General features: G+C 41.9%; 1 protein-coding gene across 1 annotated transcript in view; it reads right to left on the reverse strand.

Moving 5' to 3' along the window:
* FMNL2 (formin-like 2) overlaps positions 1-25,670 on the reverse strand; it is a 130,400-nt gene that overhangs the window by 43,637 nt on the left and 61,093 nt on the right. Inside the window, exon 8 of the mRNA XM_011943043.1 lies at positions 25,440-25,533. Within this exon, the coding sequence (XP_011798433.1) occupies positions 25,440-25,533 (94 nt within the window). The remainder of the gene's footprint in view (positions 1-25,439; positions 25,534-25,670) is intronic.

Here is a 25,670-nt window from a genome sequence, read left to right on the forward strand (position 1 = left end):
CTCCTGGGCTCAGGCAATCCTCCTGCCTCAGCCTCTCAAGTAGCCGGGTACAAGAATGTACCACCCACGCCCAGGTCTGGAGACTTTTTTTTTTTTTTTTTTTTTGAGACGGAGTCTCGCTCTGTCGCCCGCGCTGGAGTGCAGTGGCCGGATCTCAGCTCACTGCAAGCTCCGCCTCCCGGGTTTACGCCATTCTCCTGCCTCAGCCTCCCGAATAGCTGGGACTACAGGCTCCCGCCGCCTCGCCCGGCTAGTTTTTTTGTATTTTTTAGTAGAGACAGGGTTTCACTGTGTTAGCCAGGATGGTCTCGATCTCCTGACCTCGTGATCCGCCCGTCTCGGCCTCCCAAAGTGCTGGGATTACAGGCTTGAGCCACCGCGCCCGGCCCTGGAGACTTATTTTTAAAGTCAAAGGACAAACTTTCATTCTGTCAATGTCCTTGGTTGACGTTTTTGGGGCAAAGTCCTATACCCACTGGTTTATTCATTTTACCTTCAGAAAATATTTCTCTGAACCACTCCTGACTGTTTGCTGCATTAGTAAGACACAGTCCCTTGGTTAACATTTTGCTAATTTAATCCAGGTTTCACATGCTAAACTCCAAATTTTCTGATTCCATTTGTGATCTTAGGGATAACTCAGGTCAATCCTCAAAAATTCTTCTAAAATGTTATTTCATAATGCAGCCATTTAATTCAGTCATGTGAAACTCCATGTGAATATATATATTTTTTGGTGAAGAGAAAGTCCCACGAAGGCAGGAATTCTGTTTTGTTCACTACATAGCACCTATATCAATGCTCGGCACATTGTAAGTTCCCAATCATATTTGTTAAATTGCACCCAATAGAAGATAAATGAGTAATTATGTTAAAATTCACTTCACAAAAGGATGGATGACTTCCTGTTCTCCGTGATGAAACATTCAACCGTGGTAGACAGGCACCACCGGGGGTCAATCCTCAGTGGCGGCCGTCTCTAAATCGTAGACTGGGGATGTTAAAGTGAACAGCCTTCAGCCTCTGAGGGCCTCCTAGTCTCAAAGCAGTATTTCCAACAGATTCAGACCACCATTTACTGCATTTTCATGACAACTCTCCGTGAAAATTTATTTATACCTGCCTTAACAAAAAATAATTTCAGAATGCAGAGGGACAGTGCATGGAAGGCAGAGTCAAAAGCAAAGTCTTTAAAATTGGCCTGGAACGGTGGCTCATGCCTATAATCCCAGGACTTTGAGAGGCTTAAGCAGGAGGATCTCTTGAGCTCCAGAATTCAAGACCGGCCTGGGCAAAATAATGAAAGCATGTCTCTACTAAAAATAAAAATTAAAAAATTAGCCAGGCAAGCACCTGTAGTCCCAGCTGCTCAGGAGGCTGAGGTGGGAGGATACTTTGAGCCCATGAGGTCAAGGCTGCAGTGAGCCGTGATCATGCCACACACCAGCCTGAGCAACAGAGCCAGACCCTGTCTCAAAAATACATACACACACATGCACACACACATGCACACACACACACGTCCAATCCCACACTGGAGAGTCTGATTCAACAGGACCAGGCGGTGCTGGGGGGACATGGGTATGCATAATTTTAAAAGCACCACGGATAATTTTGATGCTCCACAATGGCTGAGAACCAGAGATTTAAGGGGTTACCATGTTCTGCCCCCATCCTCAGCTGGCCCCTCTAGACAATATACAGCTATTTCCTAGAAATGAAAGGTTTGTCGAAGGGGGTGAGGCAGTACAAGCCCAGCTCCCTAGACTATGACATCAGCCACATTACGCCCAAAGAGACAAGCATCCCTTGCCTGCAAAAAGGGACCCGTGGGTAAAAAACCCTGAGGCTTTACATACAAAAGGTCAGAACTACAATGTAAATTTTCTTTAGCAGAAACCCCAATATAGGCTGGGCACAGTGGCTCTCACCTGTAATCCCAGCACTTTGGGAAGATGCGGCAGGCAGATAACCTGAGGTCAAGAGTTTGAGACCAGACTGGCCAATATGGTGAAACCCTGTCTCTACTAAAAATACAAAAATTAGCCAGGAGTGGTGGCACGCACCTGTAATCCCAACTACTTGGGAGGCTGAGGCAGGAGAATCACTTGGACCCGGAAGCAACGGCTGCAGTGAGCCAAGATCATACCACTGCACTCCAGTCTGGGTGACAAAGCGAGACTCTGTCTCACAAAAACTGGTTTACTTCAGTCTTGTGGGTGATTGGTAGTGGCAGCAAGAGAAGAGGAAAAGAGGCCATCCTGAATTTGGGGAGAGCTACCAGCTCTCCTGAGAAGCAGACTGTAACTAATGTTTGGTTGAGGGACTAGGCACACGCTAAACTAAATGAGGCAATGGCTGTTCATGAACAGTGACAATAAAAACAATTCCTAGGCAGGCAAAGCTCTTCAAAGAATGTTAGAAAGCAGAAAAATACTTTGCATAATCTGATGCTCTCAATTTATGAATTAGACCTACACAGAGATTAAACCTCTCTAACCTGATGAAAGGTTGAGAGAGTGGCAGAACCAAGGCTAGAACCAGGTCCCTGATGGCCAGCCTGAGGTTCCTTTTCCCACGTAGCCCAGAATGCCCATATAAACATATTCCACTAAAGAAGGCAGTTAAGGCATTCCAGCATTATCTGAGACACACAGAGATGAAAAATGTTATCACTAAAAGACACAATCATTATACCATGCATACTTTGACATCCCTGCACCAGAAGCTTCCATGGAACCTCTAAAAATGATAGATTCCTAGAATCTATACTGAGACGTACTGAATAAGAATCTCCCCAGATGGGCCTAGAAATCTGTGAATACTCGTGGTTGCTGGACCAGCATCTGGGAATCAATGGTTCATATAATATCAGACTAACTGATTAAACCCTCAGCCTTTCTGACTACCAATTATAAACTGATTTACTAGATCATTAAATCTCCAGCTCATTCAGCTTCTAACTGAGCAACACAAACAGTTACTGTAACTGGGTATCATAGGAATGCCACAAGAATTGACGCACTGCCCCTGCATAAGTGCAATGAATAATGAGGTAACCCAAAAATAATCAGGGGGTGCATGTTGGGTCTTAGAAAAAATAGGTTTTAAATGGCTGGAAAGCACATGTGGACAGCAACAAACTACTCATAGCCTGTTACCTTAAAAGATGGCATCAAATATAAAACAAGTAACACTAGATTTCACGATGAATAAGGATCCCAAAAACCACAGCACTAGCCTGGCAGACAGACCTGAAGTAGATGTTAAGAAGAGCCTTGAATATATGTGTTTCTTTAGAGATCCCTCATTCTGTCACAACAGACAAATCCCTGCTGAGAACATGTGCGTTACAAAACAGATAAATACTTTTAATCTTTAAAAAAAAAAAAAAAATCAGACTTAAATATCTTCCTATTTATAGCTGCTATGAGCTTGGTGAAAATAATCCAAATGCACAACATGACATTACCAAAACAAATTCCGGCTTTGGGAAACCTTGAAAGTAACAGAGTGACCACTCTCCACAGTAAGGACTAGAAGGACGCCCTACTACCACAGCTCCACCAGGCCCAGGACTGCTTTGCTGCCAATCTCAACTAATGAACTCAGGCTTGTGTTTCCTGACATGTTCCACAGGCACAGCATGGATTCCAGAGTCCCCCTTTGTTTCTAAGGAAGGAAAGGAAGCATGCAGGCCAGATTCACATTTGTTTCTCCATTACTTTAGCAGTCATTAAACAAGTGTACACTACAATCCCACAGGAAACAGGAAGATATGTTTGGGGAAGGTTGGTAAAAGTTGTGTACCACATCAAAGGAAAGTCGTCTTCATTCATACTGCTCACATCTGGAGCACCCACACACACTGGGTGAAACAGGACCATCACGGTGGACCACGCTCTCTCCTTTGTGGTGGCCTCTTTAGAAAATCGGTGAGGATGAAAGGAACGAGACACTAATTTTCAGTTATTTTCAGAATCCATGCATTGGCCTGCATGGGAATGAACTCAAGCGCTTCATCAAAACGTTTACAAGAGCCCGGAGCATATTTGCACATGTACATCATTACACATTCTATATGGGTGCATACCACTTCCATCTGCCCACAAGGGCCAGATAATACACGGTACAAAAACTTTTTAATGAAAAAGCTATATTCTTGCAACTGAAACGTGTCATTCTTGACTTTTATATTCACTGGTATATCTCATTCTCCCACCAGCTTTGATACCAATTTCCAAATCAATAACATGTACTCTATTAAGTGGGGTGGGGAGAAAGTTTAAGACCTACAGAAAAACTGAGCTGAGTAGAGTGGCAAGGAGCCCTTTTGTGCACTGGACTGCCCTATCAGGAATCAGATCACTACTGCTAGCAGCTGGGGCTACCAGAAATTAAGTAAACCAGCAGACAAATCAAAGTATATGCCCTGGAAAAGTATGTACTCCACTGAAAATCAAGAGGCATCTTCATTATAAATCACTATAAACTGGTTGCATGTGAATAAATTCACGATTCCAGTTAATGCTGTGTAAAGTAAAAATGATCAGGCTCCAATCCTGGACCACAGACTTCATTCTGCTAACACAGCCACCTATCTGCCCATCCCTGTGGGGTCCTGCCTGATACAACTGCCTCTCTTTGAACCTTCAAGCTCTAACGCTGATGGGGATAAAGGGCTACAGGGTAGAAATGGGACTATGTGGCATATTAGACGAGATTGTAAAACCTGGGTTATAAGTCACAGTTCGGCCACTACCCTGTTGTTAGCTTGGACCGCTCAGCAAACATCCCTGGACTTCAGTTTTCACATCCATCAAGTTGAGAGACTTAGGCTGGCCACAGTGGCTCACACCTGTACTCCCAGCACTTTGGGAGGCCGAAGCAGGTGGATCACCGAGGTCAGGAGTTTGAGACCAGCCTGGCCAACGTAGTGAAAACCCGTCTCTACTAAAAATGCAAAAATTAGCTGGGCGTGGTGGCGGACACCTGGCTTGAACCCAGGAGATGGAGGTTGCAGTTAGCCGACATCACCCACTGCACTCCAGCCTAGGCGACAGAGCAAGACTCCATCTCAAAATAAAAATAAAAATAAAGGAGAAGAAACTATATGGGTTACAGAGCTTTGGGAGTAAGGGGGAATTCCAAGTCAGGGGCTTGGCAAAGAAAGGGAAAGCCTAAGTAAGGTTCTCGAGAATTCTACCCTCACTATCCAGATCTTTTCTTATACTTACTTAGTGGTCTGATAAGATTGCTTTTGAGGGGAAAAAAAAGGTTTCATTGTAAATAAAAAATTTGAAAAAAAATCTCTCCCTATTTCTTGAACGTTTAAAATTCTCATTTAGCATGGCAATAGAACACGATATTGCCAAGCTGACTGGCATGGAAGCTCCACAGAAACAAATTCAGAGGAATGCACTTGGCTGTGCCGGCCCTGAGTATCAAACAAAAAGGTCAAACCACTCTCTCGCCCCACGTGGTTCACTCCTGATTGTGAAGCTGGGAAATCCCACACCCTGTAGAGATAACGTGGGCCACAACCAGGACAAGCAAGATTCATTTTCACGTAAAGGAGAACTGAAGCAAAAGCACAACTTCTGCCAAAAAAACTCCAACTATGTTCTCCAACATCTGTGAAGGACATTTGTGAACAGTGCCCCAAACCGTTTGGATTAATCTGGGGCCCTGGATGCAAAGGTGGCTATAGTTTAAAGCATCTCAAAGGGTGGGAGGCCATTAGGGGATGCTTTCCCTAAAGGTCAATAGTGGAGACAAGATGGTTTTACAAAAACTTTGGGTATTATCTTGCCAGCCAGATGTTGAAGTGAACACTTGCCGTCGTCCTTCAGCCACCTCTCTGTCCCTCTTCAAGGTCAGTAACAGTCTCTGGCTTTCCCCAGCAACAGCTCCCAGGAAAGCAAGCAAAGTCTGTAGCCAAACTGAGGCCTGACTCTTATGAGATGGCTATAAAATATGCTTCTGGGTTAGTTATATAAAAATTAAAGGCCCTTTGCTTAAGTGTTTCCTTCTTGCCCTGTTGCCTGGTGCCTGCCTCAATACTTTCTTTTTCTCTTCTTACAATAGGCCCCTGTGATCTGCAAGGCTCCCTGCAGGAAGGCACCGTTTTAGAGGCACACACACTATTATGACTGATTAGACAACCCTTCTCGGGGCCTGCCTGAGAACAAAAGTTCCGTTTTCTTTTCAGAGCCTCGTGAAGTAAACAGTTATTTCATAGTTAGTCCTAGGTGAAAACCATCTTTTACCATCTACTGAGTGCACCAGCAGTCTGAGGGTTACTGACGCCATAATGGCCCAATGAAACCACTTTTCTGGGGTATTCTGTGGCTGTCAATGGTCTGTTATTGTTGTCTCTTGAAGTGATTGGACATTTCATACACATACACCAAGCGGCAGCCGTGACAGAAGCAGATCACTCCGACCGGCTGCTGGCTCTCATGTCTGCTTGGGATTTAACTGTGGATGTGTTCATCCAGCTGAAATGCTCTGAAACTGAACAACCTTATCTCACTCTGCTAAAACAAAAACTAAGAAAGCTAAGCAACTACATGTATTCTATAACCTAGTCAACACTTCTCCTTCATAAATACAACATTTATATCAACCCTGGACCAGGAGATGACTATGAGCCTGAGGTTTCATCCGCATAATGCTAAACACCCTTGTGAAAACTTCAGTAACTTTTCCAGATGTTTCCAAACATCCAGATGTTTGGCAGGAGGCACACAGAGCAGCCAGACGACTGTCTTACTTTTCACACCCATATTTTGTGTACTGAACAAAGAATCCAAAGATAGAAGCAAAAGGATAGTAAAATCCCCAAAGGACAACTCACTGACACATCACCCCTTAAACTACTCCTCTAACAACAAAAAGATGACCTTCAATAAATTCTAGAGAGTAAAACTCCTCCTTACAATAGGTCATAAATGATCTCCTTCCAAAACACGCTTCAAGTCCAACCTGAACCTCTCTAGCTTCAGTGCAAGACTCATATCTCCTGGTCCTTATGAAGAACACACAGAGTCTTTCAAGGCTACTTGTAATGGTTAACTTTATGTGTCAACTTGAGACAGTGAAGTGATGCCCAGAGAGCTGGTGAAACATTTCTGGGTGTGTCTGTGAGAGTGAGTAAGGAAGATCTCCCTCTCCAATGTGGCTGGGCATCTCCAATCCACTGAGGACCCGTATAGAACAAAAAGAATTTGGAGGAAGGGTGAATTCTCTCTCATCTTGAGCTGGGACATCCATCTTCTTCCCCTGTCCTTGGACATTGGAGCTCTTGGTTCTCAGGCTTTCAGACTCCATAACTTACACCACTGGATCTTACTTCTCAGGCCTTCAGACTCGAGCTGAATGACACCCTAGCTTTCCTGGATTTCCAGCTTGCAGATGCATATCATGGAACTTCTCTACCTCCATAACTGCTTGCGCAATTCCCATAGTGTTTCCTCTTGTATCTACAGATATATCTACAGATGTCCTGTTGGTTCTGTTTCTCTGGAGAGCCCTGACTAATACACTTCCATTTCTACTGGAAAGCCAAAATACCTTCCATTTCTTCAATAAAGAATGATATTTACTGACTGACTGACTGAGACAGAGTCTCGCTCTGTCGCCCAGGCTGGAGTGCAGTGGCGCAATCTTGGCTCACTGCAACCTCCACCTCCCAGGTTCAAGCAATGCTCCTGCCTCAGCCTCCTGAGTAGCTGGAATTAAAGGTACATGCCACCAGGCCTGGCCAATTTTTGTATTTTTAGTAGAAACGGGGTTTTGCCATGTTGGCCAGGCTGGTCTCGAACTCCCGGCCTCAAGTGATCCGCCCACCTCAGCCTCCCAAAGTGCTGGGATTACAGACAGGAGCCACCGCACCCAGCCTGAGAATGGTATTTAAATAGCTACCTGAGGATTACATGACAAAGGCCTCCAGTCCTCTCTGGGATGACTTACCAGTCAGACTCCTCAAAGTAGAAGGAGCCTAACATTGTTCTTTATTTTCAGTCATTTCTCTTCACAGCTTCATCCTTTGAGCATATCCAATTAGGTCAACTTAAGCAAGGGAAGGGACACAAAGACTCTCTAGGGGTCATCACATGTTCTCTAAACCACAGCAAGGGCACGTCGCTAGGGCTGTATAAAGCCTGCAGCAATTTCAGACCTGGGGGCCTGCCCAAGAGGCAGCTGTCAGCCCATGCTCTCCTCACATCTGAATCATTACAAATCTAATCAGTGCACGGTGTGCCATGAATGCAGAACCCTTGAAGACAAGGACCCTTGTTTAGATCAAGTATCTCAGGCCAACAACAGGCAAATGCCTGCAGTTTGTCTATAGCTCACTTCTCTCATTTCCCAACTCTTCTACTTTCATCTTTGCTTTTCCCCAAGCTCACCCTAACACCCACAGTCACCTCTGGGTCTTAACTAGAAGGACTTTGCACTTAGCTAGTTGGAACCACTTCCACCCAGCCCACGATGACAGCAGACAATGGATTTGGGTACCAGTTCTTAAAGTGTGCTCCTTGAACACCAAAGGTACTTGAGGCCCTTTTATGAGGTTTGTGAGGGCAGCATTATTTGTATAATAAGATGTTACTTAATACTTTCACAGAGTTGGCAGTTGGCACTGGTGGCACAAAAGGAACAATGAGTGAATACCACCAGTGCCATAGCATGCATCAAGGCAGTGCACCAACTTACACCAGTAATCCCTGTATTCATCAAAGCCATGCATTTTGTTTTTTTAAAAAAAGCCAGTTTCACTTGAGTATCACTGATGAAGCAGTAAAAGGTATTAATTTTATACATCTCAACCCCTAGATACACATCTTCATGATACTCTAGATGATGAAATAGGGAGTCTGCATAAAGCATTTCTGCCACATATTGAAGTATGGCTGTCTTGAGGAAAAAGCATTTCTGTGATTATTTCAGTTGCAAGATGAACTAGCCACTCTTTATTCTTACTTGAAAGCATGACTGATTCAAACTTATGCACTTGGCAGATATTTTCTTGAAAATGAACAAAGTACACCTTATAATTTAAAGATAACAGCTGACAATATTTGTTGTCAATGATAAAAATTAAGCTTTCAAACACATGAAAACTGTACCCACCACCAGCTGACTGCTTCTCAGTATTTAAAGAATTTTCTAATGAGATTGGAGGTAAAAACAATGCATGTGATTTGTTAAAATATTACATTAGAAAATGTGCCAATTATTAGACGATCTAGATAACTCAGTGTACCATTATTTTCCAAATGATCACTGAATGCTGTTACAAATTTATAAATTCATTCAAGGTGCAATATAGGCAAATAGATTTTAATGCCAACAGTATGGAAAGAGTTCACTGATATGATTTCAGATTCAACTTTGTAACTAACCTTTAAGAAATTACTACTTGTCTAGTGTTTGTATAGTATCAAAGAAGAATGTCCACTTTTATCTGAAAATGCTGTTGACATAATTCTTTTTCATCTACCTATCTGTGTGAGGCTAACTTTTCTTCATCTACTTCAACAAAAACAACAGCAGAAGTGACTAAATGCAGAAGCAGATTTAAGAATGCAGCTATCTTCTACAAGTCAATCTCCCTAAGTGCTGAAATTACAAATGTGAGCCACCATGCCCGGCCTGAAATTTTGTTGTAATTTCTAATACAGAAAATATCAACACGTAACCTACATAAGCAAAAGCTCTTTAGGGACCTCAGTGATTTTTAAGAGTATAAAAAGGGCTCCAGGGGCCAAAAGTTGGAAACTACTAGATTACAGAATAGCCTCTACTTCTACAAAGATGATGAATTCTTAAACCTAAAATCTAAACAAGCAAATAAATGGGTAACTAATAGTAAAATTTATTGCAAGGTTTGGGAATCAACCCTACGATATAAAGGACTACTAAATGTATCATCTCTGCGTAAAAATGAAGTCACATCACACAGAGATCAATAGAGTGTCTACATATAGAAAGGAGCCCTCCACCATTTTCCAAGGTAGAAAAAAAAGACAGCTGGGCGCAGTGGCTCACGCCTGTAATTTCAGCACTTTGGGAGGCCAAGGTGGGCGGATCACTTGAGGCCAGGAGTTCAAGACCAGCCTGGCCAATATGGCAAAACCCCATCTCTACTAAAAATACAAAAATTAGCCAGGCGTGGTGGTGCGTGCCTGTAATCCCAGCCATTCTGGAGGCAGAGGCAGGAGAATCGCTTAAACCTGGCAGGCGGAGGTTGCAGTGAGCCGAGATGGTGCCACTGCACTCCAGATGGGGCAGCAGAGAGAGAGACTTCGTCTCAAAAAAAAAAAAAACAAAAAACAAACAAAAAAAAACTTCCTTGCAGTTCTTCTGTTTAATAAGGCCAGGTACAATCCCTGGTACTTATCAGGTTGGATGGAAGCAGCTCCTAACTGTTCTCTGATTATCTCTGGGAGGTACCCACTCTGTCACATGTAGACGCATTACAAGGCTAGAAGATATTCTTTTCCCAAAACCAGGTGAATGTTAGATTTCAAGCAAGAATATGGGAAAGGGACAGAAAGAGATATCCTCCGCATGGGGAAAAAAAATATAGAACACACATTCCTCAAAGTTCAGAAATTCATACTGAATGAATCCACCCAAGTAAACAAATTTGTCTGGCACGCCTGACACCATAATATGAAACAATCATGGGCCGGGCATGGTGGCTCATGCCTGTAATCTCAGCACTTTGGGAGGCCACGGCAGACAGATCACTTGAGGTCAGGAGTTCAAGACCAGCCTGGCCAACATGGTAAAACCCCGTCTCTACTAAAAATACAAAAATTAGCTAGGTGTGGTGGTGTGTCTGTAGTCCCAACTACTCAGGAGTCTGAGGCACAAGAACTGCCTGAACTCGAGAAGCAGAGGTTACAGTGAGCCGAGATTGTGCCACTGCACTCCAGCCTGGGTGATAAGAGCAAGACTCTGTCTCAAAAACAACAACAATCAATCAATCAATCATGAAAAAATACACAAGGAACAAAAAGATCATTATCTTTTACCAATGTGCTAAACATGTTCTTGACACATTCCACATAGAAAGCACCATTTACTAATTTTACACCTATTCCTGGAAATAGTTGAAAATGAAAAATTCAGTGTTGTTCTTGGTGGTGAACCAGTAAATCTAGGATATCACATGTGTTGCTAGTACATTTATTGGCAGGGAAGGAGCCCTCATTTTCCACTGCCAAAACCAAACTGCCAAAACAACACAGAGCCTATAGCTCATGTTACCATGACTGGCCATTTCCACTCCCTTGTGACGCAGAGCTTGGGGGGAACATCTTGTCAGAGAGCTCAACTGCAAGATGAGGGGTGACTGACAGTGACTGTTGGACCATAAGTAGGAACCACTGGGCCGTTTTCTTCTAGTGAGTGTGTTTCAGTCAATTGTGAATGAAAACCGAGTCTGACTATATATTCTTGGCAGACTGATATATAGAATTAAAGAGCTGGGCAGGAGCCACACACACCACTGTGTTGAAACGAATAAAGAATGGCTGTTGAGCTGCAGTGGGCAGAACAGTTTGGGGTAGGACAGGGGAGCTGGGAAACGAAAAGCTTAAATCAAAACTCAAAAGCTCCATCTTTCAAAAGTTACACAAGCCAGGGATGCCTCTTCCGCAGACAAGTCCTCAACTGTACCTTGTGTGGTGGTACTAACAGCATGGCCAGCACAGCCAGCTCACTCTCAGGCTAGGGAAATACCGAGGTCCTTAGACACATGACAGATTTTTTAAATGAAACTTGAGCCAAGGGATTGATGCAGCCACCTTCCAGGTAATCATAAAAAGGAACTTAGGACCAAAGTCACAACACTGTCTACAGTCATAGTGATCTCTTTTAGGACTGTTGCTATCCTGCCAACTGGCCTCAGATAATGTCAGTTTTTGTTCTTGTTTGAAAATGAAAGCACCTATCATTTTATTATCTAGGTACCTTGTTTTCATATCTGCAGTCAAAGAAGCACTTAATCTATCTTAGAGGGAAGTATTTGAATATGTACACACAATACATGCTACATACATAGGTATGTGTAGACAAAGTTTTATATAGAATCATAAAATTGTAGACTTGGAAGGGATATAAAACCACTTGACTAACTTCTCACCTAAAGCAAAAACTTACATCACAATATACCAGACACACAAGGAATCCTCTTATCCTCTTGACCAAATCTTCCCCTTTGTACTGTGCTGGTCTCTTCTGAGCATCCTTCTAGCCCATTCTAACCTTGTCTCTTCACTCTTTTCTTTCTGAACTGGGGTCCCTGTGGGGGAGTTTTCCTCCTTAGTTACTTAGTTACAATCCCTATTTGGATATCCCTCTCTCTCTCTCATTCTCATTCTCTCTCTCTCTCTCTCTCTCTCTCTCTGTCCCTCTCTCCCCAGTCACTTCTGTTTAAATTTGCTTTCTCATTCATTACCTTCATTGTACAGCTAAGAATCTGACCTCGGGCATTACACCCTCACCAAAAAAAAAAAAATTTTTTCTTTTAAGTTGTATTTTCTTTGCCTGCGAAAATAAATCCCCAGATTGTATTTGTTCACTATGGTTGGGCTACTTTCCTCTTCATTAAGTGCATATTATTTGAACAGATTCTTATTCTCCTCTTGTTTCCATTCTCATGTTCAGTGGATCACCCTATCTCTCGCCTTTTCTTTCATTTGTTGGCTTCATATTCATTGCTATGGCCACAAATTGGGTCCAGGGCTCAGTCATTTGACAACTGAACCACCTGTCTTCCAGACTCCAGCATCTCTCCCTTCTACTGTATTTTATGCAGAGCTACACAATACTCTTAAAGTTTTATCCAAATTATATAAAAGGCAGATTTCCACAGAATCAAATGCAATATATATAAAGCATTTTCTAAACTGTAAGGTATTACATAACTGTGAATTTCTTCCCTTTCTCTTTTTTCTCTCCTATTCGTATCTATCTTCTAGAGGAGGTGTTTGTTTTTTTTTTTGGTTTGTTTGTTTGTTTGTTTAAATCACAGGTTTCCCGTCTCTCCACCACTGTTTCCTCAGAACCTCATTCATGCCTGCCTCGAGTCAAGTTTTGTTCTGTAATATGGGCCCCGGTCAGATATTTTTCCTGGTTAAAGAACAAACATATTCTGACTTATGCTGCCTTTGAGACAGATTTCATGCCAATCTCTCTGCTCCCAGAATTCTCTCCATCAAATCAGGTCTCTTCCCTTCCTGATCACCCTGCTCAGGACCTACCCGCTTCTCCCACCGAGCCCTGTACAAACAGCGTGGTCTGTTCTGAATTTTACCAGTAATTTTAAACACCCCAATAATCTATCCAATCTCTAACCATTTCCATTAGATTTGCTTTTTGGTGGAAAATTGAGGACAATATACAAACATGTGTGGGAAGTGCCTGGAATGTGAGACATGTTATGTAAGGCTATATATGAACTCTGAGTTAAATGGATCTGTGTAAAAATCCCAGAGTTGCCATTTACTAGAGACGTCAGTAGGCCCATTTGCTCTGAGCTCTCCCTCTGTGTTTCTACCTCAGATGATATATATGAGAATTAACAAAATAATATATACTAGTCTGCCAGCACTAAGGAAACAATAAACAAACAATACATTTTTTATTAAGTAGAAAATTAACTAATAGTAGCCTTACTATTTCTGCATATGTATATGCCTTTTTATGTACATGACATAAATACACTAATGTTTACACTAAAGAAGAGAATGGAATTGATTCATGAACTCTGCTCATGCTTGCTTTCTGAAGAGAATTGCTAGTTTGAAAGAAACCAACAAACAAAACCCTTATTGATGAGAAACATAATAAATAAAAAATGTGCTTATGTTTTACAAGAGTTTAAATTTCAAATGAAATCTGAACTTGACTCACATAGAGAGTCAAGCTCAATACACACATTCATTGTCAATAACACCTAACATTTTGGTTTAAATCATAATTAGGTATACAAATATAAATGTATGCACAATTCTTAAAGTTTTAAATTACTGTCCTTTTAGTGTTGACCTTAGTGTATATTTGGTCCTCAACTAAATACCTATTAAAGTCAGTCCTGCCTTTCTCAAGGCAATAAAAACTTCTGTGGCACAGAAATCATGACTTGTCTATTTTTTTTTGAGACAGAGTCTCACTCTGTCGCCAGGCTGGAGTGCAGTGGCCCGATCTGGGCTCACTGCAACCTCTACCTCCCAGGTTCAAGCTATTCTCCTGCCTCAGCCTCCCGAGTAGCTGGGACTACAGGCACCCACCACCACGCCCAGCTCATTTTTTGTATTTTTAGTAGAGACGGGGTTTCACCATGTTGGCCAGGATGGTCTCGCACTCCAGACCTCATGATCCACCTGCCTCAGCCTCCCAAAGTGCTGGGATTACAGGCGTGAGCCACCACACCCGGCCACCTTATCTTTTCTTTAGAGACAGGTTCTCTCTCTGTCACCCAGGCTGGAATGCGGCAGTGTGATCACAGCTCACCGCAGTCTTGACCCCTGGACCCAAGCAATCCTCTGACTTCAGCCTCCTGAGTACCTGGGACCACAAGCGCGCACCATCATGCCTGGCTAATTTTTGTATTTTCTGTAGAAGCAGGGTCTTACCATGTTGCCCATGCTAGCTGTGAACTCCCAGCCTACAGCAATCCTTCCACCTTGGCGTCCCAGGGTGCTGGGATTACCAGCATGAGCCATCACGCCTGGCCTGATGCCTTTTATTTTCTAACAAACTCCCCTTACCCTGTAACGGGTTCATTGTAAAAAGTATATTTGTTCAACAGTCTGTTGGAAATTCCAAAGAGTTCTGATTCTGTTTCACAGTTTTGAAGAAAAGGTGGTAGTCTGGAGAGATGTTACACAAAAGATAACTGAGCATCTTTAGAAAAGACAAATCTAGCCATATAAAATGTTACCAGATGGAGGCCGGCCACAGAGGCTCACATCTGTAATCCTAGCACTTTGGGAGGCCGAGGTGGACGAAGCACGAGGTCAGGAGTTCGAGACCAGCCTGGCCTCGTGATTCCCCGTCTCTACTAAAAATACAAACAAATTAGCCAGGCATGGTGGCACTCGCCTATAGTCCCAGCTACTTGGGAGGCTGAGGCAGGAGAATCACTTGAACCTGGGAGGAGGAGGTTGCAGTGAGCTGAGACCGCGCCACTGAACTCCAGCCCGGGCGACAAAATGAGACTCTGTCTCAAAAAAAAAAAAAAAAAAGTTACCAGAGGGAAAATCTAACCCTGCACAAGAGGGATAGTCTAGCCATGTGAGGGATTATTACTTATCAAATAGTCCAAGCAACAGAAATAAACACACACACAAGAGTTGTCCCAGTGCCACTCCAAATCCTCTCATTTGTTTCCTTTTAGGGCTTATTACTATGCACACATAAATCTTTACACTTACTCCTATTATACACACACATATATTTAATATACATACACAAATATACAGACATGCATGCATACACAGATACACACACACATATATATTATTTATATATGATTTATCTTATCCTTCTTCTTAGTTAATATATCCAGCACTTCATAACTATTTGAACAGCTATAGTTGAACCTACATGTTTTGTTTTGTTTTGTTTAAGACAGAGTCTTACTCTTTCACCCAGGCTGGAGTTTAGTGGTGCAATCTTAACTCACTGCAACCTCCACCTCCCAGGTTCAAGCAATTCTCCTGCCTCAGCCTCCCGAGGAGCTGGGATACAGGCATGTGCCACCTGGCTAATTTTTTGTATTTTTAGTAGAGACAGGGTTTCACCATCTTGGCCAGGCTGGTCTCGAACTCCTGACTTCAGGTGATCCACCCACCTCAGCCTCCCAAAGTGCGGGGATTACAGGCGTGAGCCATACATGCTTATTTAATAAGATGGTTATTATAACCCTGTGTCTAGGGCTTAGCACTGGACTAAATGACTGCTAAAATAAGCTATAATTCAGAATTCATTGACAAATAAAAACAATAATTTTTATTTTTAGTTAATATAAAACTACTTTAAAAAGCAGCTAGAAGGCCAGACACAGTGGCTCATACTTGTAATCCTAGAACTTTGAGAGGTCAAGGTAGGAGGGCTACTTAAGGCCAGGAGTTTGAAATGAGCCGGGCAACATAGCAATGTATATAAAGCCAGATGTGGTGGTACACGCCTATGGTCCCAGCTACTCAGGAGGCTGAGGTGGGAGGATCACTTGAGCCCAGGAGGTCCAGGCTACAGTGAGCTGTGATAGCACCATCGAACTCCAACCTGGATGAAAGAGCAAGACCCTGTCTCAAAAAAAAAAAAAAGGCAGCTAGAAGACATATGGAATACTTTTTCTTTTTTTTAAGTATCCTCAGTATGCAAAAGTCAGGGTGCAGTGAGGGAGTGAAAGAGCAGGGAAGTAGCTCATTTAACACAGGAAGAGCAAACCAAGAAGATCCAAAAATAGGCTTTTCAGGAAATAAATGCCAGAATGGCAACCAAATCCTGCCTGGAGACAGAAAACTTCCATTCAAATGCTTTTTAGAGTCGACGATATTGCCAAAGCTGTCATAGTTTTGACTCCGATTTTCTGATCAGCTCATAGCAGAGTGCTTCATACCGTCCTTAGGTACCTTAAACCAGACGATATCAAAATGTCAAAAGAATACTTCCCAAGCGAAAGCTCAGGTTTAGGGAACAGTGCCAGTCTCTGTCTCTGGTTCTGCAGGCTTTAAAATAACACTCAGCTCTCACTGCTTTCTCTTGGGGTTCTCCTTGTTATCTTCCAAGAATATGAAATAAGGACACATATGCCAACTTTTACAGTTGGCAAAGGGCATGCATTTTAGAAGCCGCATTTTTATATGAATAAAAATAACATGGCAGCAACACCTTAACACCCTGTTTTTTTTTTTTTAAGTGGCTGCTACATTTCAAATAGAGGATGAGGCTCCCTATTGTATAAAATTGTACTCAGGCTTGTGTGGAGCAGAAGGGGTCTAATTAAAGTCAAGTTGTGAAGCAAAGCATCTCTACATTTGCACAACAGATAATGTGACAATCTGGTCTGGCTCTGGGCACTGTTACCCTGCTGTACTTCCTTTTTTTTTTTTTTTAAGCTCCTCCAGGACCACCAAAAAAGGGCAGTCCTGAAGCCGTGATAAGTGAATGAATACGGCAGCTGATGAAGCAGATGACTCTCGGTGGAGAAAGGGGCCCAAGGAATGAGAAATATGAATGGTAAGATTTCTGAAACAAATCTCAGACCCCAAACACACCCTGCTCTATCAAAGCAACTGCATGCTGAGCCCACTGATAATTGACTTTAGGAGCAAAACATAAGAGCACATTCTTTATTAACAGAGTCAATCTAAACAGCCAGTGTGACTGGGGAGTATATTTGCTCCCTTTAGGCTGTGTGGCACTATGAAGAGCCTGGGATAAGCAAGGAGGCCTTTTCTGATCTGCCTTTAATTTCCTGTCCCAATTTTTACCTTCCCATGCCCTAATGCCTTTAAAACTGGAGATTCAGGGCAAACTAAAGTCCTTAAAGCTTTATTAAAATACTACCTTCTTGGTATAAAATGACATTCTCACTTTTTTATCTGGTGTGACAGGCTGAATGATGTGTTCCTCCTACCCGCCACATGCTAATTCCTGATCCCGTTGACTATGTTGCCTTACACAGTAAAAAGATAATCTCTCCATCTGAAGTTCCTTAATTTGATCATACCTGCAAAGGTATGATGATATCTGCAAAGGTATGATCAAATTAAGGGACTTCAGGAAGGGAGATTGTCTTAGATTATTATGGATGGGCCCAGTGTCATCACAAGGGTCCTTAAAGGAAGAAGGCCAGAGAAGTCAGAGAGAAAAGGCAACGTGTCAATAGAAGCAGAGACACAGAGACAAGATGCTATGCTATTGGCTTTAAAGCTGGAGGAAGGGGCTGGAAGCCAAAGAATCTAAGCGGCCTCTAGAAGCTGACAAGGCCAAGGAAATGAAATCTCTCCTGGAGCCATCAGAGGTTACCGCCCTATAGACACATTTTATTCTTCTGGTCTACAGAACTGTAGAATAATAAACTGGTGTTGTTTTAAGCCACTAAGTTTGTAGTCATTTGTTACAGCAGCAATGGGAAAGGAATATACCTGGTTAACCTTGCTCATCCTAAACTCTGCTCAGGCACCGTCTCCTAGAAGGAGCCTCCCTGAGAGCTCCTTCCCCATCTGCCTCCAGCCCTACTTTGTCTTGGCCAGCTATTCCTCTTCTTTGCAGAGCATCCTGCAATTACCTTTATAAAGCCTGGTTATTACAACTGTCAAAGTATTTATCTGCTTCCTCAACTAGCCTCTTTTAAAGGTAGGGCACATGTCTGATTCATCTTCATATTCCACTATTTATCAATGTTTCTGACACATAGAGGGCACTCACATATTTTTCAGTAAGTTAATATGACTCATCTCTTAACGATCAGGAAGATACCAGCCTTCACTCCCTTAACCAGATGTTAAAGACACTAATGGTGAAGAAATAACTAGTTCATTACCAGAAAATAAACTTGGACATCCTATGAAAATGGCTCCTTTCTCTAGGGAAGGCTCTCACAATATCATTTGCCCATAGTAGATTCACATGAAAGAATTAATAACTATCTTTTTTATTTCCAATAAAAAAGTTTATCAAGTTTTCAGTCAAAAGGAAAAACCAAGTATTGGATTGAGTAAAGAAGAGGGAGAAAAGGAAAGAGGAATAACAATAAACACTTTGGTAAATCTCATACAATTACTGAGGGATGAGACTTACTGAGGTATACAGACTATGACGGTATGAGCCCACCGCTCTCTCTCCCAGCCCACATGTTCTGCACAGTAAGCTGATGCTCCAATCATCAAGAAGAGAAGCTACTGCCTTCCCCTTGCATCCGAGTTGGGCTCAGGGCCTCACTCGGAACCAAGATAACATGGCAGCAGTGACACTGTACGGTTTCTAAGATCAGCTCAGAAGACACACAGCAGCCTCTGGCTCTTTGAATGGTGGTTCTTCAGATGCTCCTTCCTGGGGTACTCTCTCTCAGAAGCCAGGTGCTATGCTGTGAGAAACCCAAGCCACGTGGAGTTCTACATGGAGGCTCTCTGCCTGATAGTCCCAGCTGGGCCCAGCCCTTGAGAGGTATCATAGCTCAAAAACTAGATATGTGGGTGAAAGAGCCTCCAGATGGACTGGCATCTCCAGTCAATCAGATCTTCCCTGATGAGGCCTCAGACACAACAAAGAAGAGACAATCCCTGCCATGCCAGCTTGCCTTCCTCACCCACAGAAGCCAGGAGCCTAATGAAATGAAGTGTGGGGTACTTTCGTATCCATAGCAAATAATTGCAACAGTTGATGAACAGACAGAAAAAAATTACTCAGCAGCATTAACACCACATAAGACTAAGACTTTACTTCCTAATGTTAAGAAGGAAGACCAGACAAGAAGTATCTTGGTGAATTAGATCAATCTAATTCTGGCCTGATACTGCGAAATACATACACGTTCTAGGGCTGTGGCTCCCACAGTTGAAAGAACACATTGCTGTTCAACGAGAGACTGAAAAATGTAAGTACCCTTACTTTACCACTTAGGAAGTTATCTGGATGGATAGCATGGTCTCATGCTAGATTTACAATCCTATGCCCTCAAATGCTTGAGAGGTTAGATTAGATGGGATTAAACTCAGAGGGATGCTGGAAGCACACCAAAATCTTCACTCTCCTTCCTGCCCAGTTTGGTCCACTATAAATAAAACTTGACAGGCTTTCTTAAATCAACTTAATAATGTGTAGCACAAGTGCCTTCAGATGCCCAGTAGCTAAACCACACATCAGCTTTCTTAGGAAGCCTTCTAGCAACAGGCGGAAAAAAGAACAACTACTGCCAAGAGTGCTGTGCACAAGAGTGCTGGTGGCCTTGAGTGACTCATTCAACAAAGCTCCATCTTTCCGTACTGGAAGGTCAAAAGTAGGAGGGAGCTGAACCTTTAATAACCAAACTCAGGCTTTCTTGCTAAAGCCAGATGCTGTCATTACAGAAGCAGATGAGAACATAATTATAATCGATCTGAAATCCTGATGAATTCCAGGTGCACCTTCCAGCAGCCTGGGAGAGCTGGTGCCTCAAAGCCCTCAGAGGATTTTATTACTCGTGTCATAGTGGCTGTTCCACTGTAGAGTCTACAGGACCTCAGTACTTTTCCTCTTTGACTTCAAAAGGAAGCATTTTTTTGCCAAACCTTTGGAGACACTTTTTAAAAGCAAGCCATTTTCTCAAATATATCAAAGAATATAATGGAAAAAGTAGAAAGACTAAGAAAAAGTTGAGAGCAAGAGCTAGGTTGAAGACTTCAAGGTTCCCCTTGAAAATGAGATGAAGTGCAGTGTTCAGAAATCTGAAGTGGGGACTGGTTGAGGTCTTTAACCAGTAGATATAGTTTTGTGAACCATCAGATTGCTAGCTATGGTCCATGCCATTTGGAAGAGAAGAAAAAAGCATGACCAGAACCCCAAATGGTATTTCTGATGGCACAGCTTCAAAGGCAGAGCAGAGGAGTGTAGCCACATTTTAGGAATGCCTGCCCATTTTCCAAGCCTGGTTCTCCAGGCTCCTTGTCAAGTCTGTGCTTTTCTCAACATCTTTTCGATCAACCCTTTCCTCTATGTGTTAGCGTCAGTTTCTGCTTCTTGCAAAGAAGACCCTGAACTAATATAAATATCCAAAGGGTGCCCTTTACTTCCAAATGTATTTTTTTCTGTATGGTAGCCTCGGGGCTCAAAAATATACACTGCCATACAACTAAGAAAGAATCAATTTAGGGAAGATGGTCATATGTCCTTCCATGTGGCTATTAATAAATTAGCCAGTAAGAAAAAACAGATGACTCCTTGTTCTCACCCTGGTCCTTATTTCAAGACCATAAATTTTCGTTAAGAGATGTTTCAACACAAAGCCAGATGTGTTAATCCCCTTAAAAATCTGTTTTTTAAAGAAAAAAAGAATTCAAGGAGCACAACTGTTGACTATGAATGATTTAGTCTTCATCTACTCAATATACTCATATTTTCAGGTATGTCACAAACCATGCACAGTATAAGCTTACTATCTGTATTCACATAATTAAGACTCGTTTATCATCATATACATTGAGGCAGTGTATGTGTTTGTTCAGTGTCATCAGGCTTAGACCCCAATCCCACCGCCACCGTAAGCAAAGCTTTGGGTTAACATTCTTGCCACCATCACATACCATTAAACTAAAGGTGCTCCCTGTCTTCCTAAAATACGCACTTCGGCTATTACAAGATTTGTAGCAAGATTTTTTAGGGAATAAAAATGTTAGATTGGGATTCTAAATGTTCATCAAAACATGAGAAAATGATGTAATCATACCTAAAAATCTTTCAACAGCTAAATAATAACTTCCTTTAATTTACATCTGAGCTAATTAATTAGTGGTGGTCAAATTAGACAGAATGGATTTGTTGGCTCAAGAGGTAGAGGGGGAAAAATCCTGCTACATAAACTACTTAAGATACATGGCCTTTTAAATTTCTTTCTAGCATCTGGTGCCATATTGTGTTAGTACGCTTGGCTATGCTCTAACAGTGATCAAAGCCCAAAGGGTCTGGCTACTCTAAAGCATATTACTTTATTTGCAAAAAATAGATGTTGAACTCCCCTATTCCATCCCTCATTCCTGCCAATAAAAACAAAGATAATCCTTTCATCCTTCTTAGGGAGATGAATAGGATCCCAACTTACTAAAAAAAGATAAAAAGCTTTAAAAACAATCTTCTTGAAGGCAAAGACTCTTCTTTGGTTCTCTCCTCCCTGGTATCCTGATATGGTACTCTCTCTGCCATGGGTGGCTCAAAAGGAATTATTCACTGATCAAAACCCTATGTGCACAGGCATGGCAGAATATAATAATGAATATTATCACAAAACCAGAAGATTCCAATGACATTTTGGCTAAAGAGGTTAAAGAATTCACTTTACTATGATGTGTTTAAAAAAAAAAAATCCACTCACACAAAGATGGGAGAAAAAGAAGAAGGGATTTAAGAGACTTTGAGCTGTGAGTGGCATTGCACGTTTTAGAAAACAAGATCAACACAGAATAACACCTTTTGCACCTCAGGATTGGATAAATAGGTTGAGGCTCTTCTGACCTACCTATAACAACTAAGTTTGTCGGGGGCATGTTGCTACCTTGTCTTCATTCCCATAGCTATTAGGATAATAATCCATTTGCTTGGTCTGTCTATATGGTTTTGAGACAAGAATAATGCAGGATGGTTGCAGCAGAATAAAAAATTCTAGGCAGCAGTTTCACATGACTAAGCAAAAGGAAATGGCTGAAATAGCTGCAGAAGCTAGGGGCTGATAAGACCCTGAAAAACAGGGTGTGGGCGAAGCTGGGGAAGACAAACTGGGTCCAACATGGTGCTGGATTTGATCTAGGTTTCTCCTAGGACCTTATTCTATGCCCATTCACATATTCAATCATACACCCACCAGTGCCATGACAGTTCCAGGAACACCCTTATTTGCAGTAAAAATGGGTAGCACCATAGTTCCGAGAAATCTCCCCCTTCTTCCAGGAATCTCCGTGAATATGCCATCCCTTGGTTAAAGAAATTCATAAAGGCAGCAGCCGCAAAGCACCTTGTATGACTCTCTCAAGTATGCCCACACTCCCCCTTCTTGAGTGTGTACTTTTTGCTTTGCAATAAATCTCTGCACTTTCACTATTTTCTAACTCATAACTTGAATTCATTCTTGTGAGGATGTCAAGCGCCTAGACACCAGCAGGGGTTGGGGTCCCACCAGCATTTGAGGACCTCCCCTAGCCCACTGCTATCACCTTCTCTCAGATGCAAATGCCTATGCCAAGGAGAAACAGTACCTGAAGACCTACCATCACGCCTAATTAATTACAGAAATGAGGCCAGTTTTGGTTAAAGCTCTAAAAAATTTAACGTCAAAAGTAATTTGGTTCTCATTACTATTATCCAGCTATTAGAGTTAGGATTACATTTTTCTTCAATTAAGCACATACTACACCCTAAAGAGCTAAACCATACGTAAGTCTGACACCAAAGAGTTAAAACTCAATTCTGCAAGTATCTGTGTGCCTACTATGTATAAGAAAGGTACTCTATCTTACCTAGGAGAAAAAAATATTATCATTCATCTCATGAATTCCTGGCTTTTATTCTTGTTCTATACAAATATATCTTTAGGATATAATTTGACCTGCAGTATAATCAGATTCTTGTTATAATATGAGTCATTATAACAAGGGCCACTGATAACTATATAGTAAATGTTTCCAGTGTGAAAAGTACTCAGCATGCAGTATTTTCAAATATGACCTAATGATAAAGATTTGGGCATTATGTGAGCAGCACATACTGTTTCTCTTTCATATTGAATCCATCCACCCAAACATACTTCCTTATTTATAAATGTAAAATTTATATATTTATACATGATATATAAAAACATTCACAGACAAGCATTCATACATTCTTGTCTCTAAAGTCTGTTTGTCTTGGAAGCCAGATTATGAATTTAAAGATTCACTATTATTCTTCTTCATTCTCTTAGAACCTGGATATTTCTTCACTATCTCTGGGGCTCAACAGAAAGAAAGAAAAAAAAAGATAATATTTGGTTCTCTCCACAGTTGGCATTTACAAAATGGACAGCATCAAAATCTTAAAGAATGGACTAGGGGTAGGGAGGCAACGCAAATAAAGGAGCAAGAGGAGCGTCTGCCCTGTTCACATCTTTGAACCTTCCCAGCCTATGCAGAGGATCACAGGCCAGTGTCTAGAACATTTGGCAGCTGGGTAGTAAGTCCAATTATGGAGATAGGAGGCAGGGGAAATAGCTCCAAAGTCCTGTCTCATTCAGTATTTCCCTTATTTCCTTCAAGAGATTCACACACAATAAGGCCACAACTTCATCACATTTCAAGGAAGTTCAGGTTCAGGAGCACCAAGTCCTGTTCCTGGCTCTATCACTTATCTAGCTATGTGACCATAGGTAAACCATGTATTTGAATTTCTCTAAAATCAAGTTATTAATACTTGTCTCAAAGATGTTCTTATAGAACCAGATGATGCCATGCATGTAGCTGGTACAGCCCCAGCATATAGTAGGTTCTCAATAAATACTATCAGGGTTTCTAGTCCAGAACCTTTCAGGAAAGAGGAGAGAAAACAGTCCCTCTGTGACCTGGATTTCAATCCAGCTTGAGTCTTAATCCAAAAGCATTTGGAATTAAACGGGACTGCTAGAATAACGCACAACTTGGCGAAGGGTCCTATTGTAACCTGGGGTTCCAAGTGTTCTCTAAAGACTACTTTGTAATTTCTCACCTCAGAGTAGCCTCTGACGTCAGGCATATACCAGGGGAACAAACAGGCACTATTCTTGGTCCTACAACACTGCCCACTACCCCATGGGAAAGCAGCTACTATCTAGGTGGTGATGTTTTGATACATTGGGGCAGGATCCTCGGTGTCATATTATCTAAGTGTAATCCTTCCTTTTTTGTGGTCAGTCTCCGTTTTCAACCGTGCTCATCTGTTGCATTATTGTTTATCTGTGACAAGACCACTTAAGTTTACACACCCCCAAAATCAGTGCCAGTATTTGCCAGGTTTTTCATAGCATCCAGCAAAAATATGACTTTAGGAAAGTAATTATGATGAAAGAATTCATAAAATTTGCATATGGTACATGATCAAGTGTCAATATCAACCCTAATGAAAACCACATACATGTAACAAAACCAGTTTTCAAACTGGATTATTCCATGTTCTCTAAAACCAATAAAAAAAATTTTTTTTTTTTTTTGAGACAGAGTCTCGCTCTGTCACCCAGGCTGGAGTGCAGTGGCCGGATCTCAGCTCACTGCAAGCTCCGTCTCCCGGGTTCACGCCATTCTCCTGCCTCAGCCTCCCGAGTAGCTGGAACTACAGGCGCCCGCCATCTCGCCCGGCTAGTTTTTTGTATTTTAGTAGAGACGGAGTTTCACTGTGTTAGCCAGGATGGTCTCGATCTCCTGACCTTGTGATCCGCCCGTCTCGGCCTCCCAAAGTGCTGGGATTACAGGCTTGAGCCACCGCGCCCGGCCTAAAAAAAAATTTTTAAAAAGAGTACTGCAATTATTTTTAACATATCCTGGAAGTAAAATACAAATTTAGACCAAGTTCATTACACTCCTCTCAGTGACATCTTAGAAATTATAACTATTATATTCCTTAGGTCCTAGAATAAATGAAAAGGTAAATAATTCTGTTCAAAGATGTCCAAACGTAAGATGTGTGAGTATTCTTGTGAAAACTGCAGTGTAGCCTACCTCTTTAAAGTTATCAAATGCTGATAAAATGATTTCATGCCCGCCTCTGACAAGACAAACGGCTGCCAACAGTTCTAAGACAAGGGCTTTTGTTCTGCCAAAACAAGAAGAAAGAAAAAAAACACAAATCAGTGAAAATGGCATGATGAGTCAGCTGTTCCTTCCTTCCAAGATACGTGAGAATGAAACATTTGCCCTTACATTTTTAAAAAACTTTACTACGGTACAGTT

This window comes from Colobus angolensis, unplaced genomic scaffold, assembly GCF_000951035.1.
Source record: "Colobus angolensis palliatus isolate OR3802 unplaced genomic scaffold, Cang.pa_1.0 Scaffold215, whole genome shotgun sequence".
Taxonomy (NCBI): domain Eukaryota; kingdom Metazoa; phylum Chordata; class Mammalia; order Primates; family Cercopithecidae; genus Colobus; species Colobus angolensis.